At 38.6% G+C, this 16,226-nt stretch overlaps 2 protein-coding genes across 2 annotated transcripts in view; one reads left to right on the top strand and one right to left on the bottom strand.

The window, feature by feature from the left end:
* Positions 1–744: 744 nt before the first annotated feature.
* LOC124275256 (PCNA-interacting partner-like) lies at positions 745–11,874 on the bottom strand. Its single transcript, XM_046710736.1, has 15 exons — positions 11,810–11,874; positions 11,081–11,193; positions 10,051–10,250; positions 9,534–9,566; positions 9,243–9,491; positions 8,473–8,649; positions 7,700–7,864; positions 6,842–6,996; positions 6,159–6,324; positions 5,110–5,285; positions 4,422–4,496; positions 3,347–3,554; positions 2,904–3,026; positions 2,219–2,295; positions 745–1,104 (listed from the first exon to the last, which is right to left on the bottom strand). Exons 1-15 carry the CDS (start codon positions 11,842–11,844, stop codon positions 759–761), a joined length of 2,298 nt encoding a protein of 765 aa, XP_046566692.1. The 5' UTR covers positions 11,845–11,874; the 3' UTR covers positions 745–758.
* A 2,125-nt stretch (positions 11,875–13,999) lies between these two features.
* LOC124275334 (phosphotriesterase-related protein-like) overlaps positions 14,000–16,226 on the top strand; it is a 29,966-nt gene continuing 27,739 nt past the window's right edge. The window contains exon 1 of the mRNA XM_046710830.1: positions 14,000–14,052. The gene's annotated coding sequence lies outside the window, so the exon portion shown is untranslated. The remainder of the gene's footprint in view (positions 14,053–16,226) is intronic.

Genomic DNA, 16,226 nt, shown 5'->3' with positions numbered 1-16,226 from the left:
TCATAAATCCTTTTTGTACATAATAATATCAAACGAAAACATGAAGGAGTAGTAATAAGATATGAATACAATTAGCAGAGACGAATATCCTCAATGTTTGTAGTGGGTGATTTCATTGTTATCCACTATCTTGTTAAACATGCAATTTTCAGATAAAATATTTTAATAAAAACTCAGTTAATTAAAGTAAGGGCTCAATTTAAGCATTTAGAACTTGCACTAGTGCAAAATGCATTCTCCTATTTATTTATTCATAGAGTTCAAATTCATTAAATGTAACCCATATGCAACAAGTTGAACAACAAAAGTGTGATTTGGCTTTTATTCACATTGTCATTTTGTAAACATATGAACTCAATTTCTCTGAAGATTTCAAGGGTTACTGATATTATATTGACTTGGGCTAAAGATGGATTTCATGTTCCAAAGCTTTGTAAAGATATATATTTCCTACAAATTTGATACAAACCATTAAGTTACAGTGAAATATCTGCTTGCTTTCATTACCCATGAGCAGTTTACTCTGATGAAACATTAAAGAAAACTTAAGTTGAAATTGTTTTACCCCCAAAACATTAAAACAGCATTTCGTTTGGTTTGTATTCTTAGGCCATAGTTGTAGGTAATATAACAGTTATTATACATTTTTATAGACCAAATATGGATATGGCCACTTTTTTGTTGAACATATACCAGCATTTGTTACACATAAAAGTTTTTACTGGTCTATCTCATTTCAATCATATCTTTACTAACATTCAAACTCTAAAGAACCCTGTGAGTTTCTGTTGACCCTTGACCTGAGGCAGGAGTTGTCGACGGCAACCCTTCTTTGAAGCTGGAGCTTTTTTCTTCCGAGCAGCTGTTGGTTGTGACAAACTTGGTTGAGACAGAGTGGGTTGAGATAAAGTGTCATCTGTGGTCTTCGTGTTTTTGCTCACTTTGTCACAGATCTTTCTCTTCTTGGCTGGTTGATCAGACTTCAGTGGGGGCTTTGTACAGAGATTCTCCTTGTCCAAGGCAGCACAGGTCCCACGCTTCTTGGCAGGTGGCATTCCCAGCAGGATCTGGGCCGTGTCAGGGCACGCATGAACAACTGTTTTACTGAAATGAAGACGTGGAGTAAATTATAGAGTTGCTCAACTGTCACTTTTAACTGTGTCAAACAACTGCAATTCAGAGTTGCATCCCATTACTATGAAAGGATTAGCATTTTTTGCTGGGAATGCCAAATTACCTTGATAATAACCATTGGTCATTTGTGTCAAAAACTTCAACCAGTATCAGTGTGGATTTTTCATGTTTATTAAAACTGACTTGTTAGATAAGTTCTTGTTACATTCAAACTGTTGAAGTTCTTTAACCTCTACTAGCGAGTGAACAGTTATCGCCGCGCAACAGTTATCACCAACACATCAGTATCACACGTGCGCAGTTCCGGTCTATTACAATTCTGGTATTTTTCCCACGGTATTTCACAACAATAAAGGACAGCAAAAGAAAATTCTTCACGGCAAGTAACATAAGAGAAAAATTAAAGATAAAGTTATGAAACCTATAAAAAAAGTTAACTTAGTCGGGGGGATGTCCCACGACCTATATCATAGCAAGTTGATGTTCACAAGTCATTAATTGTTTCATTCCCTATCAATCTACTGTAAAATAAACTCTCAAATAGTCACAAAATCAATTATTCAAGGTTACTGTGAGATATAAATATATATTATTCTGAATGGCGATAACTGTTACAGTTAGTTGTGAGGAAACATCTATTTATACTGCCATGATTCCCTTCGGCCGCGTTCTATATAAATATGATCGGCGGCAGTGAATGGGCTGGACACATGGTGAATAGCTAATAAAGTATCATAATTAATTCTGTTTCATGAATTTAACGAACGACAGAGTAATTTTGCAAATACCGCTAAAATATGGCAATAACTGTTCGCTAGCCAGCAGAGGTTTGGAAATGAGGTGATTATAACTGAGTAAGAGTGGAATGAGCGAGTATAATTTTATGCCGTTTTTGGCAACATTGTGCCAACATCACAGCAGTGGTCACCAGAACAGGGATTCACACATTAAAAGCTTGGCCTTTTGGCTGACGAGTTAATACTTTATGACTAAGCTACCTCTCCACGCGAATGACCTGAAATGTCACCACAAATTTATCTTTCGACAATTACTGAACACCACACACAATTGCCTGATGTCTCACCTTGGAAACACAATGACAGAATTGAGCTGTTTACGCGTCAACTTTTCTCCACATGGCAACACAACTTCAGAATTTTCCTAAAAAGAAAACAAAAACGTAAGTAATTTGTTTCTGCAATAAAAGCAAATATTAACAGATCATAAAGAAACTTTCATACACCAGCAAAAATGTTATAATTAGGAGATAATCCATTTGTGTTTACATTTTGAAAGTGAATATAGCTGGTTGAATGCTGATAAATGAAACATTTAGCAGAGTTCAACTAACTATAATCACTTCCAAAATGTAAACACAATAGGATTATCTCCATTCTACCATGATATATGCACCATGAATAAAACACGTTTTAAATATGCACTCATTACCCTTGCGTAGTTTTTTGACAGGCCTAGACTACAATGGTATCCTCCCATTACCCCTACAGCTTATAACAACGAAGTTCACGGTCCAATGCACTGCTAATCCCCTTCCTGTTACCTGTTACCTGGACAATGGACTAGCCCAAACACATGAACACAAGATTTAATGTTTTAATTTATGGATTTAATTACACAAATAAATGTATATAATACACAGATATCTTCCTGGTCGTGACATGAATATGAGCAGCAGGTCATGTTAACTTTTTAATGTTAATTTTTGTCTTTTAAACAAGTCTCTATCCCAATTTGAGGAGATGGCCCACAGCGTCAAGGAACTGCATTGGTGTTTTCAGCCCAAGATTGAGCTGCTCCTTGAGGCGACACAAACGATGCTCCATCTCTCTGTACACTCTCTTTCTGCTCCTCTGTGCTGCTCCAAAGTCTATCTGGGAAATTTTCGCTCTCTCAGCGTGTTCAACTTTCCTGATCACCTCAACAAATCGGTAGATGTTGGGGTGTCGATGTGGGAGACCCCGTTACAGGCGGTTGTGGAATCCCTCTAAGTTGTTGTTTGTCCTTGGACCTGTTGTTGAGTGATGGTTCCACAGTGGCAGATCGGAATCTTCGTCGTCGTCGACCCAGGTAGTCACCATGTAATCGTTGAAGGTGGCCGCTCTTGGTACATCGGGGCGTCGTCCATGGCGTCAACCCACGTGTCCTGGATACTGTTTTGGGGTAAAAGGGGTAGTCCAGCCGCTCTTCTTACCCATCTGGATATTTCCAGATCCTCTCTGTAAGCAACAGCAAGTCCCAGATCCTGGACCTTCCTCCAAATGGCCTGACAGTAGTGTAAGAAGCAACCCTTCACTTCAGCACTCGGAAACTCTCTCTCTATAGCATGAATTGCCGCCAGCTCAAAGTCTGTCTGGACACAGGATGGGGCAAGCAGCCGGTTAAGTCTCTGCTGAACTTCACTACAACGCATAGAAACTGGACATTATGACGTTTACATACTCATACCTTCAGTACTTAGAGTTACTTTGGGTGATTGTTCAGTCATTTCATGTTGGAACCAGGCTGGGTCAATATTTTCCTCCATATCCGATCCAAACACATCAAAGAAATCGCCGAGGTCAAGCGTAACAGTTTCAGACGACATGTTTGTTTACCTTTGTTAGGGTTAATGAGTGCAAAATATTCCTACTTCTAATTTTTCAGTAACAGCCAATCAAAAACGAACATACTTAAATGTCATGGTAGAATATCTGATATATTCCTGATATATTATCAGAACAATATGAAAATAATTAAGATATACACTATGCTCTACTCCAATGTACTGACTGACTGACTGACTGAGTTTGGTTTTACGCCGCTTTTAGCCATATTCGAGCAACATCACGTCGGGGAACACCAGAAATGGGCTTCACACATTGTACCCATGTGGGGATTCGAACCCGGGTTTTCGCGTGACGAGCCAACGCTCTAACCATTAGGCTAGCCCACCGCCCCTACTCCAATGTACAGTGTAATAAAGTACTATTATAGTTAAAGTACAAGGACACTTGCTGTTGGCACCTTTGCTCTTTCATTTAAGCATATTTAGAATAACTATACAAATATTCTGGTAGTTTGGGCATGTGACATGCTCACTTGCTTGTGGCAGACAAGAGGAGTCACTGACTGGGAGTGGGATATCATGACAACCATGTTATAATGATGGAACTAGGAGCATAGCTATAGAGCTATTATCTCACATCATGTCAGTAACTATCAAGTTCATGTAGACATGCTCTGCTGATGTATTACTCCTGACTTACATCAAGTTCAGGCTGTGATGTTAGTCCCTGTCGGACAGTCGGGTGACATCAGGCTTGTCAGGGCTGTCCTCTTCCATGGCGACAATGTCAGGGGACCTGCAACAGGAGAATGTAAATGCCTACAGTACAGAGTACAACATTCCCTCTGATATCATCCGCGATAGTCCAGGTTAGCTATTCTCGAAACGTTCATAGCCCTATGAACTTAAGCCCATTCTTAACACATTGGCTACGATCAAAGTTAACAAGTCTTAGGGCTACGAACGTTTCGGGAATAAGGGTCCAGGGAATTATATCTTGGTTATGATAAATACCCTGAACCTATCTCCATTACTATCATAGGCTTTGTTTTACAAGGGAAATCTCAGTCTCTCCTGTCTCTAACTGGGCCCAGAATTGTTCTTGCTTATGAGTCATTTGATTGGATGACAAGTTTTAGCAACTTGCAATTCTTAATGACAATAATGGTAAGGTACTCTATGGATGACAACATGTTAATCTATTATGAGACATTTCGGTATAGATCCTTATACCATTGCCAAGCAAGAATGTCACATTCTACCTATGTGTAGAATTGAACCTGGGCCATTAGCCAGAGGAGCAAACACGGTAACCACTTGGTTATCCATCCCCACATCAACCAGTGAAACCATTGTGTAGGTATCAGTCGCTGTGTCCTGCTACACACAGAAACAGGTTCTTCACATACCTGAACTGTGACATGAGGCATGGGACTCTGGTGGGCGTGGTGGGGTTCAGTGCCATGTCACTGAGGTACATCTCACAGGAGTTGTCTCCCCCTTGGGTACTGGCCATTTTGTCCAGCAGTATCTTGATCACTCTCAGAGTCCGTCGTCCTATCAGAGATCCTCCTTCTGATGCGGGCTGCAACATCATTAAGTATAAAATTCTAGTTTGATGGTATTGTTTATTACATAATGCAAAGTTTTCATTCACATTCACTGGCCTAAGTGCAGTCACATCTCAGCAGACTGAAACACATATACACTCCAACTCAGATGTGATAACTTATGGTATTCACTTGAGTCATTAAAAACAGAATGGGAATTACAAGGAAGTGGTCTCACCAACCCTTAGCCAATCAGATGTCTCTATTTAATGGAACCTCCTGACAATATTTTAACATATTGTTTTCATCTGATAATGCAGTTATATACCTGTTTTTCTATAGTCCGAAAATTCAGTATTGACTGAAGAAGAACTCCAAGGTTAAAACAAGGAAATGACATCAAATAACAATTGCATTTCTCCTAAAAAGATGTACAAATATTTAACTGACAACCTCAATAACTTTTAGTAGTGCCTTTTTTAATATTAGTATCCATTTCCTGACAACTAATGTTTCGTTCAAGGCATCACTGGCGGTAATCTCATCACAACTGTTGCACACATTTCACACACAATTTTGCTGAAATTATTATCAACACTACTAATTAAACATATAAATGAAATAAATATTGATACATTGAGTAAGTGAGTTTAGTTTTACGCCGGTTTTAGCAATATTCCAGCAATATCACGCAGGGGACACCAGAAATGGGCTTCACACATTGTACCCATGTGGGGAATCAAACCTGGGTCTCCGGCGTGATGAGTGAATGCTTTAACTACTAGGCTACCCCACTGCCCCCGATAAATTGAAAACACTGATATGGACTACAGATTTGATGAACACATTTTGGTGGTTTCTTGCAGATCGTTATATCCAAGTTTTCTTGTATTTGAAAACATTGAGACCTTGTCTGGGGTGTGAGCAGTCCTGGTCTCGATGTCGTCGACAATCTGTGAGATGCAGTCGTAAAGTTGCTCAGTCACCACCTCTACATCCTCCTTCCTCAACTTAAGCAGCTTACATTTGACAAGTCGATTCTTCACAACGTTTAAGATGCGGCGACATGCACACCTGAAATCACCACAACATAAGTACAACTTTAGAAAACATTTGAATCAACAAACTTCTGCATGCCGATCATGTTGGGCTCGGAGATCTAATTATTTCCCCCCAAATCCAGTGGTCACTCATCTTGACCTCATCTATGTCTGAACTGATTTAAAAATCAGATACAAATTCTTAGGAATCTTTAAACAAATCCCAGCTGGGATATCCCCTGGAAGGAGTCAAGGTTACACACCTTTTAGTTTAAGAGATGTGAAAAATGTAAAAGTGTATGAGGTGAGGTTTAATGTGGCATTCATGATAATTTTATCTCTCACATAGCAATGTATACATGTGCAGCTGCTTGTATTCATTGTATTGTACGAGTCATGATGTCACAGTGTAACATGGATAACCAACTTAGACATGTTATACTGACGCCGAGTCAGCAGTCCTTGTCTAATTCCCTTAATACTGTGTGCCAGACAGGGCAACAGACAGTTGAACTTCATTCCACATTTATAAATCAGTAAGAGAGTCGAACCTGATATCTGAAACCTCTTCTGCGACAGTCAACAGCTTCTGTACCAACTCCGTGAGATCCCCGAGCCCCTTGACATGCTGGTTCAGGGGACACTCTGTATCAGGGGCATAGCCCTTCCCACCCAGTCTGATACGCATCAGGAACGATGTGGCAGTCTGTAAGAATATTTTACTTGTTTCAGCTGTTATTTCAAATTGTAAAGAAACTGGCTCGAGTTTGTGAGTTTGTTTTGATGCCACTTGACAAGGGCATTTATCTTTATCACCTTGTTGTTGGAGGACGAGTCGAAGGTGATGCCACTCTTAGACAATTTCTGATTTGTTGTGACCCATACACATCGGAATGGTTCTGACAAATCTAGAAAAACAATCAGGACGAATCTAGGATCCTGGGGTGCCTAAGGGATGTAACTCTGTAACGTGAATTCATGTGCCATAGACCACCGGGCCAACTGTACAAGAGAGTCAACAATTGAGGGCTAACCTGGAACATGGACATCTATTCAACAGAACGACAGCATGAAAAGTGAGGTACGAGGTAGACGGCGAGAGTTACCTGCTCTTGGCTGTAGGGGGTCCGGTGGGGCCCTGTAGGGATAGTCTCACAAGACAAAACGAATTTTTTTGTTTTGTAAATATTTTATTAAAAAATATAGTTACAACTGTCGTAGGATTTAAAATGGACATTTAAATGCTTATATGTACCCCAAGGAGGACTTCTTCTGAAAAAGAACTAGAAGAACAAACAGGACGAATCTAGGATCCTGGCGTGCCTAAGGGATGTAACTCTGTAGTGTGAATTCACGTGCCATAGACCACTGGGCCAACTGTACAAGAGAGTCAACAATTGAGGGCTAACCTGGAACATGGACATCTTCTTCCTCTTGGCCTCGTGTTTTAGAGCAGTGAAGGCATGGTGGTCCAGCTCCCGATCTGGTACATTGAAGATGCGGGCCAGTGCGAGCTCGCTGCGGGAGTTCACCAGAACGTGGAGATACGCCAGCAGCACTCTGTGAGTGAACACCTACAACAGTGGATGAGAAGGTTTACTTCCATTCATGTATAATCTGAATACCTGCGGGCAGGGTTATCGCACATGCATCTTTAACTTACATATCGCAGGAAATTAGGTATCAGCTTCATGTGGAGGAGCTAGCTCAAATTTTAGCTGTTATTGAGCAAGTTTATACCTGTTTGTATATACCTGAATTCTTTGGAGGGATACAATGTAGTATACTATGGTGTGTATTATAAAAAGGAACAAATGAATCTTGTGATAAACTGAGATGAGATAATGTGTCATTGTTTGGTTTTTTTATATTAAACTGGTTATATTGTACAAAATGTATGTAGAAACATTCCTTTTACATTTTCACATGTTTGGATGAGAAGACATGTTGAATAATTATTAATGAAAGAGTGGATTTCCAGGCGGTGAGACTATTCCCAATTACAGCACATGTGCTCTGTATCGAGTTTGAATCGACTTGGTTATATTGAACAATATGTACAACAAAACATTTGATCTCACATTTTACATTTTTGGATGACATGTTGAATATGTACCAATATATACCACCAAGACAGAAAGAGAAGTATGAAAAGTCTTTACATCAGTTCAATCTCACCAACCTGTTGTATGGAAGCTGAAGTAGGTCTTGATCCCTTAACTGGTGTTTCCACAACAAGGGGGAGTAACTCCTCCAGCGATCTGTTACGTTGACTGATGGTTTCAGTGTCTTCAGATGTACCATCATCGTACAGCTCTGTGACGTCACCACCTCTGCACAACTGTCTCATCAGCAGTTTCTACAACAGCGAAACATGCACACCTGTAATTATGTATGTAACCTTTTCATGATGGACCATGGAGTTATCACAACAGGAAAAACAAATCTGATCATATTAAGGCTATTCTGGTGCCAGACATCTTCAACATGGGAAGTGGCGGGGTTATGGATCCACCAAAAATAAAATAAAATAAAATTGACATTTCTGATAATTATAAATACTGCCACCTCTAATGCCAAAGGCTAATGGAATTGAGTAATTGTTCAAAGAGGATTCATTGTGAAATGTGAAATAAGAAATACATTTTGATACCATCAAATCATGTCTTTTTGACAATTTCCATAGAAACTGGGCCCAGCAATAACTGTTTTCATTTTTAGTCCTATTTCTTTTATCTGTAGGGGTGGTTGAACAAGACAAAGATGAGTTTTTTGTTTTGTAAATATTTTTATTAAAATAGTGTTACAGCTGCTGTAGGGTTTTAAAATGGACATTTTAATGCTTTTATGTACCCCAAGGAGAACTTCTTCTGAAACAGAATGGGCACAGCAATAACTGTTTTCATTTTTAGTCCTATTTCTATTTTTCTAGCAAACATCTGATCATCATACCTCAGTTTGACTTCTTGGCACACCTAGAAATACAAGTGTTGTGGTCGACAGATCTCTCTGGAGCTCCGAATCTGTGGGGTCTTTGGTTAACTCATTATTAAAGGCTGTCACGACATCCATGATGTCCACATGTCCACAAGCAGCCAGGAAGGAATTGTACTGAGTCAGCAATTCTACACCAGTCTGGGAGGACAACACTTCATCTGGGTTCAGCTTCGCCGCAGATAGTTTCTGGTAGTAGTCATGAACCTTGCTTTTTTCTGCAGATAGTTTCTGGTAGTAGTCATGAACCTTGCTTTTTTCTGCATCAAATGAGTCCCCTTTCTGCCAAGAAAATGAGACTGGCACATGTATGTGGTTCATTAAAAGTGTCTAGTTAGAAATATTCAAGATTTATAAATGAGGCCTGTAAATAATTGTACCAGACACACCTGTACAGTTGACTCACCTCCTTGTTTATGTTAGCCAGACACACCTGTACCACAGTACAGTTGACTCACCTCCTTGTTCATGTTGGCCAGACACACCTGTACAGTAGACTCATCTCCTTGTTCATGTTGGCCAGACACACCTGTACAGTTGACTCATCTCCTTGTTCATGTTAGCCAGACACACCTGTACAGTTGACTCATCTCCTTGTTCATGCTAGCCAGACACACCTGTACAGTTGACTCACCTCCTTGTTCATGTTAGCCAGACACACCTGTACAGTTGACTCACCTCCTTGTTCATGTTAGCCAGACACACCTGTACAGTTGACTCACCTCCTTGTTCATGTTAGCCAGACACACCTGTACAGTTGACTCACCTCCTTGTTCATGCTGGCCAGACACAGTTGTAAAGCCTGAAGACTCTCCTCCATAGACAACACAGTAACCCGAGGGCTGACCAACAGGCCATGGCTTCGACACAGTCGCGTCACAAACTCTCCCACAGTTGGGTATTTCCCAACATCAGGTATCACAGAGTTTGGACAAGCTGGGGAGATAAACTGGACATTCTCTTGAGCTGAAACAGTGATACTATTTATACAGTAATAGTCTTACACAGTTCCAGGTACAGATTTCATCATCAGGTGGCTGATTCAACTTGAGAGCTGTATTTCCTGAACACTATCATGACTGCAAGAATAAGTTAGCTTCATTTGTCCTGGACCCATAAACTAACCTACAAGCTATACATTAAGAATGGCCATGCCCATGTTAATCTTTGCTACTGAGAGTGTTAACAGGTAGATAAACAGTTTCATGGGGTGCAAAAATAGGTTTTTAATTATTTGAGATGGTCAAATTTATCGCATTTTCCATTAAATAAATCATGGTGATTATTATTTTTTATGATTTTATGTATTCATTTGCCAGGGGACATTGAAAATATTTCAACTATGCCATTTCAATATTTACCATTCCATGGCACACAAGTTAAGCACTATTTCGATACCTGACATATTAAATTTTTATGAAGTTAAAATTTGTCTTTCCTCATTCAACATATTCAGAACTTTTTAGCTGAACAACTCTATTTTTTAACCAGTGATCATTATGGGAGCACAGATGAATCACAATATGAACTGGCACAGTAACGTATGACGACAGACTTCTCTTTATCATGTTTATATGCATTATTTTCATCAGTATTCCACATAATCTTTAAGCATTTTTCACCTACAGTTGCACCTTTGCTGTTGTATTATGAGCTCTTATGGGTATTATGTTAAAATTTCAGTTATTATTGAATAAACATTATAGTATCATATATAGGTCCATTGACAACAAAGAACTGGTACAGCATTCAATATTTGTATGTCTGTACAAATATGACAAGAAGTATCTCATTACCTGAGTCAGTTTGAGTTCTGATGTACTTCTCTACACTTGAAGCAGAGGTAATCGCCTTTTGATGTATAAATAATCTGCACGGCATTGTAAACGTTTCCACACCGCAATGAAGCCTGAAATTATATACGGTTGTTGGTTCAATTGGCAAAATGAAATAGTTAAATACTGTCATATCCATATCATTTCAACATATTTCTGCACAGGGAATGAATAAATAAAGTCTTGAATGTGACAAAGCATATGTTGTTAATCAAAGATTTGAATTATACCCCCAATGAAATATTGTAAATATTAACATATGAATTATATTATAAACAAAATTTGTGAGTTGCATTGTCGACAAAATAATAGATCTGATCAGATCAACTAAAGACTTGTCCTTTATTGCGAACTTCGGTTCAAAATGTTTTTGTAGAACTTTTAGCTGCCATCTTTTCCTAACCGAGAGCTGCCCTACAGTCAATTACATGATTAGAACCCCGTCGCGGCTCTCGGCTAATCTTTTCCTGTTTCTGAATCTGACTCACGCGTGTTCCATATTCAATTATTGTGAAAGAATATTAGTTTGTGGACATTGTCTGCGTAGTATATTTCGAAAAAACTCGTATGTACGTTTGATGTTCCGTCAAAGTCAAACATTGAAAATCATGAAATGAATTTGCGACACTGTATTAACATCAATAAAAGCGATGAAACAGATCTGAAAAACCCTACAGATGTACACAATACCCAGATGAACCTCTTGTAAAAGCTTTTTCATTCATCAAAAACGCGACAAAGAGTGTGTTTTTACCCTCAGATCAATCAGACGCCACTGTCCGGGAATATTGTTTTCAAAATATACACCACGGCCTGTATCGCCAAGTTATTATCCAATCAAAATACAGCCCTGAAAGGGAGATAACTGATTAAAACTCCACACATGGTCGTTTGAGGAGTACACTGTTGAGAGATAACGGCTTGCCCCAACGGCTTATTTCTTGCAATTGCGTGCCGAAGCCAAACAAAAAGTGTCTGAAATCACACGTTAGATTTTTATGCTACATTATCCTTCAATAAATAATAGAAAAGCAACCCTGAGAAACACTTCATTTTCAGAAGCTGAAATATCGTAAATTTGAATGAGTGAGTGAGGATGATGGCCTTTTCGCAATCTTCAATCAGTATCACGGCAGGGAATCAGAAAAAGGCTTCGTATAGTCCGTATACGGGGACCCGGGTCTTCGGCGTAACGAGCGAACGCTTTAACCACTAGGCTACCCGAACACCCTAGCTGTTTTTGGATATATCAATGTCTGTTATCAAAAGTAAATTAATATATTCATTATCATATTAGACCCAATATGTATAAAATGAATATCCTATTTAACAATCAATTAACTTTCAATTTTGTTGTAAAATAATTATGGCTTTATTTAAGAAATAATTTCAATAATTTAATATGTAACTTGCTTGATGTACTTTGCAGTTTGCAGCCTCAGTGAATAAAGTTCAGTTCAGTTCTATTTGAGTGCATGGACATGAAGAAAGAACCTACATATATATGTCTTGTTATTCGTTGAAAATATGATTTGTTGATGTGTAATAAACATCAAGTTTTGTCTGATATATCTTCTTTTGTCATTTTTACATCTTGATATCAAATAATGCAACATGGGAAAATGTTATGAGTATTAACAAATAAAAAAATAATGTCTGGCCATTTTGACTTTTTCTATGGCCATTTTGACTTTTTGATGTAGCCATTTTGACTAGGGGTTTGTGGCCATTTTGACTTTTTTTGTGGCCATTTTGACTTGGATGTTTTATGGACATTTTGACGTGTGGCCATTTTGACTAGGACCCTGTGTATTAGAGACTAATGTACTGGTACCAAACTTAAAATGCCACCCAGTTGACGTTGAACTATGCGGGATATTTAATCTTCACCATGCGTGTTTCAATGTTTTTACCAGTTTGCATTTTAAAAAAATAAACTGAGAAGCATGAGGAACTATCTTTTAGTTGATTTTATGATATGTTTGATATACATCTGAAAAATGAACCGTCCTGACACTTACCACTCAAATATCCCTACTACATTGTTCTAGATTTTCAAATATAATTTGATTTTGTGTTTGTATATCTTAAGAAAGCCCAAATTACACAACTGTTGATGGATGTCTTGGACGTGTAAATCTTCGAACATTTATAAAGTTATAAATTTTACAAAATTACATTTCATACCGGCTCACGTGGCTGCAAATTCATTTCTTTATCCCGTCTAATTATCATGGTACACATGCACTTAAATATAGCCTGTTGTCCTCGATGTACGTTTGGGTGGTTCTGTTGTCTTGTTTCGTTTATAGAATTGTCATATTAACATATATGAAAATTATAAATGAACAAATTCACTGTCTCCATAATATCTGGTCGGTCGCCTGGTAGTGAGGTATGTTTCGGAGAGGGTGGTGCCGTTCACAATATTCGAATTAGAAACTAAAAGTCAACGTTGAATACACACTGCCATTTAGAAAGTGGTCAAATGTGGCATATGTTATATTTGGGATTACACTTTCTCAGTGATCGAAGCACACATTCTTGCACCTAAGCATTGGCGGATCCAGAGGAGGGGTTCAGGGGGTTCGACCACCCCCACCCCCCTTTCAAAATTCCTGGATCCGCCCATGCTTAAGTACATGTATATGCTAAACTGTAACTTCCTTCTTCAACGAATAAAAAATGAAAACAATTTTTTTTAAATCTACATTTTCATGGATCAATACTGAAAAAGTAGAAAGATAAGTTAAAACATAGGGCTCTACTAAACACCAATATTCAACTTTAATGTTAAAACATAAACTGGAAGGTTCGGAGTGAGTTTGTCATGCGAAGCTACCAAAGCCATCGTTTGAAAGCTGCTGTTTTGAAGATAACTGCTGCAGGGAAGTGATAGTACGGGCTGAGCTGATGCAGATGTCAAAAGTCAGGTAAATAGTCATGAGTTCACCAGCGTTCTAGGCCCCCTTTCTGTTATGTGGTGTACACTTTACATCATATATATCTAGGATGTGCCTTGGCTCAGTCGTAGTGGGCTCCCATTCAAGCCGATAAATATTTAAGAACCTGATAAGGAAGAATTCATGTCAACCCAATGTCACCTGTGTCTACGCCCATGTTAGATTTGACTCCTAGTTTGGGAAGGGATTAGTGTTAATTATTTGCTTTACGAGAATCTGAATCTGTGCATTATCTGTGTTGACCATGTAATCGATTAATGTTGACATATGCGATGTTCATATGTAGGTCAATTCCCGAGCTGATACATCACGTTCAGTTGCCATAGCAGCCCGTGTAGCTTTTATACATGCACTTTATGATCATATTTGTTTTACGGTTCATGACCTTCGCTGCAGCCGTACCCCTCCTCCAGCTACACAACGTATAGCCTCACCCGGATTCAGGGATACAGCTTTTTGAGAAAGGGGGCGGTGTGTGTGTACAGTTCATTTTCACCCGTTTTCACGAGAGTTCCAATGGTCATTTAATAAACTTTTAGGACAAAAGGGGAGGGGTGCGCACCCCTTCAAATCCCCACCCCCACACACCTATGGACGTATTATATCATTCACAACAAATCGATCAACAAGTGATGGTGCATATATAGAGTCGTGCCAAAAGTATTCGGACACTTGACGTAACTTCCATAAACTTACATGTTGATTTAGTGTAGCATTAATAATTTTCATGAATTTCAGTTTTGTAAGATCCAAGTCAAATTTTGCACATTTGTGAGGAATCATCTTACCTACAATCATGTACATATACTTTCTGTTTAATTTTCCATTGCTTATTTATCGAATTGTTGCCATTCGATAAATAAGCAATGGAAAATTAAACAGAAATTATATGATTGTAAATAAGCTGATTCCTCACAAATGTGCAAAATTTGACATGAATCATACGAAAATTAAATTCATGAAAATTATTTATGCTACACTAAAATAACAGGTAAGTCTATGGAATTTACGTCAAGTGTCCGAATATAACTGGCATGGGTCTGTATGTACAGTGCCGTGAACTCCTTAAACATGGCGGACTATGGGATTGTGCATTGTGGAACCATACGTAAGCTGATAAATGTGATGTCATTAGTTAAATAGTTGTCGGAAAATTGAACTGAAATTATGTGCACAGAGCAGAGATGATTTCAAATTTGCCTGTCAGTTTTTACAAAGATCCATCCTAAACTCACTTCATGAAATTTATGGTACACCTACAGAATACCGGATACCTACCAGCAATATTGTTTAGTGTCATGTCACCCTAACGCTAACCCTAACCCTAAACCTTACCCTAACCCTAACCCTAACCCTAACACCTAAACCGTACCCTAACCCTAACCCTAAGTAAACTCGCGTGCTTTCAAAGATGGCAGAAGCTATCCGGTATTCTGTAGTCTTACCAAAATTATTTATGCTACACTGAAATAACATGTAAGTCTAGGGAAATTACGTCAAATGTCCGAATACTTTTTGCACGGGTCTGCAGTTCAGCCAGCTAAACGTCGTGTTCCTACTAAGGTATACACCGACGGTTGGAACACGACATTTAGCTGGCTGAACTACAATAGACTAACAGCTAGTCTCTGAAATGAACATATTTTACTGAAAAAAAAGTCCATAATAAAAAATAAAAAAATGTAATGAAAAGGAGCCCTGAGACCTTCTTCATTTTCTGAAGCTGTGGAAATCTAGACTTGCCACATTTTCTAGACTTGCATGGGCTTTCTTGGATATATTTGCTTCAGGGTCTGTACGAGAGACTAGAACTTCAAGTGATGGTGCTTATAGATGATGCTGTGCGATATTGCTATGTACATCAGTGTTCTGTTGGGGACCAATCAGTTACCAGTTGTTTCTAACCTATCCAATAAGTGAAAACGAATTTGATACATTTTGAAGCAAACCATATTTTTTTTCATTTTAAGATAACTGTTATCTGACATGCATGAATGAAGTAATCTATTTCTTACACTAAATTGCACTGTTTTGTTATAAATGTTTGTATTGATTTGTCTCATGACGGTGGCACATGAAACATATTACAACAGCTGTGAGATCGAACCTAGTGCTCACTACTCAAACACGAGAATCATGCTGGT

This window comes from Haliotis rubra, unplaced genomic scaffold (assembly GCF_003918875.1).
Source record: "Haliotis rubra isolate DU_JTF1 unplaced genomic scaffold, ASM391887v1 Scf2, whole genome shotgun sequence".
Classification (NCBI taxonomy): Eukaryota; Metazoa; Mollusca; class Gastropoda; order Lepetellida; family Haliotidae; genus Haliotis; species Haliotis rubra.
Note: the sequence above shows the minus strand (reverse complement) of the source record. Positions and strands in the feature narration are given on the sequence as shown.

What these genes read in the sequence shown, in the direction of transcription:
- LOC124275256 (XM_046710736.1), bottom strand. Translation starts at nt 11,844, where the DNA reads ATGAATGAAAAAGCTTTTACAAGAGGTTCATCTGG. An exon ending in GAAGAGGTTTCAGATATCAG is followed by an intron (nt 6,325 to 6,841) that starts GTTCGACTCTCT and finishes TGGTGATTTCAG; the next exon opens with GTGTGCATGTCGCCGCATCT. An exon ending in CAATGCAGTTCCTTGACGCT is followed by an intron (nt 2,296 to 2,903) that starts GTGGGCCATCTC and finishes TTTTCTTTTTAG; the next exon opens with GAAAATTCTGAAGTTGTGTT.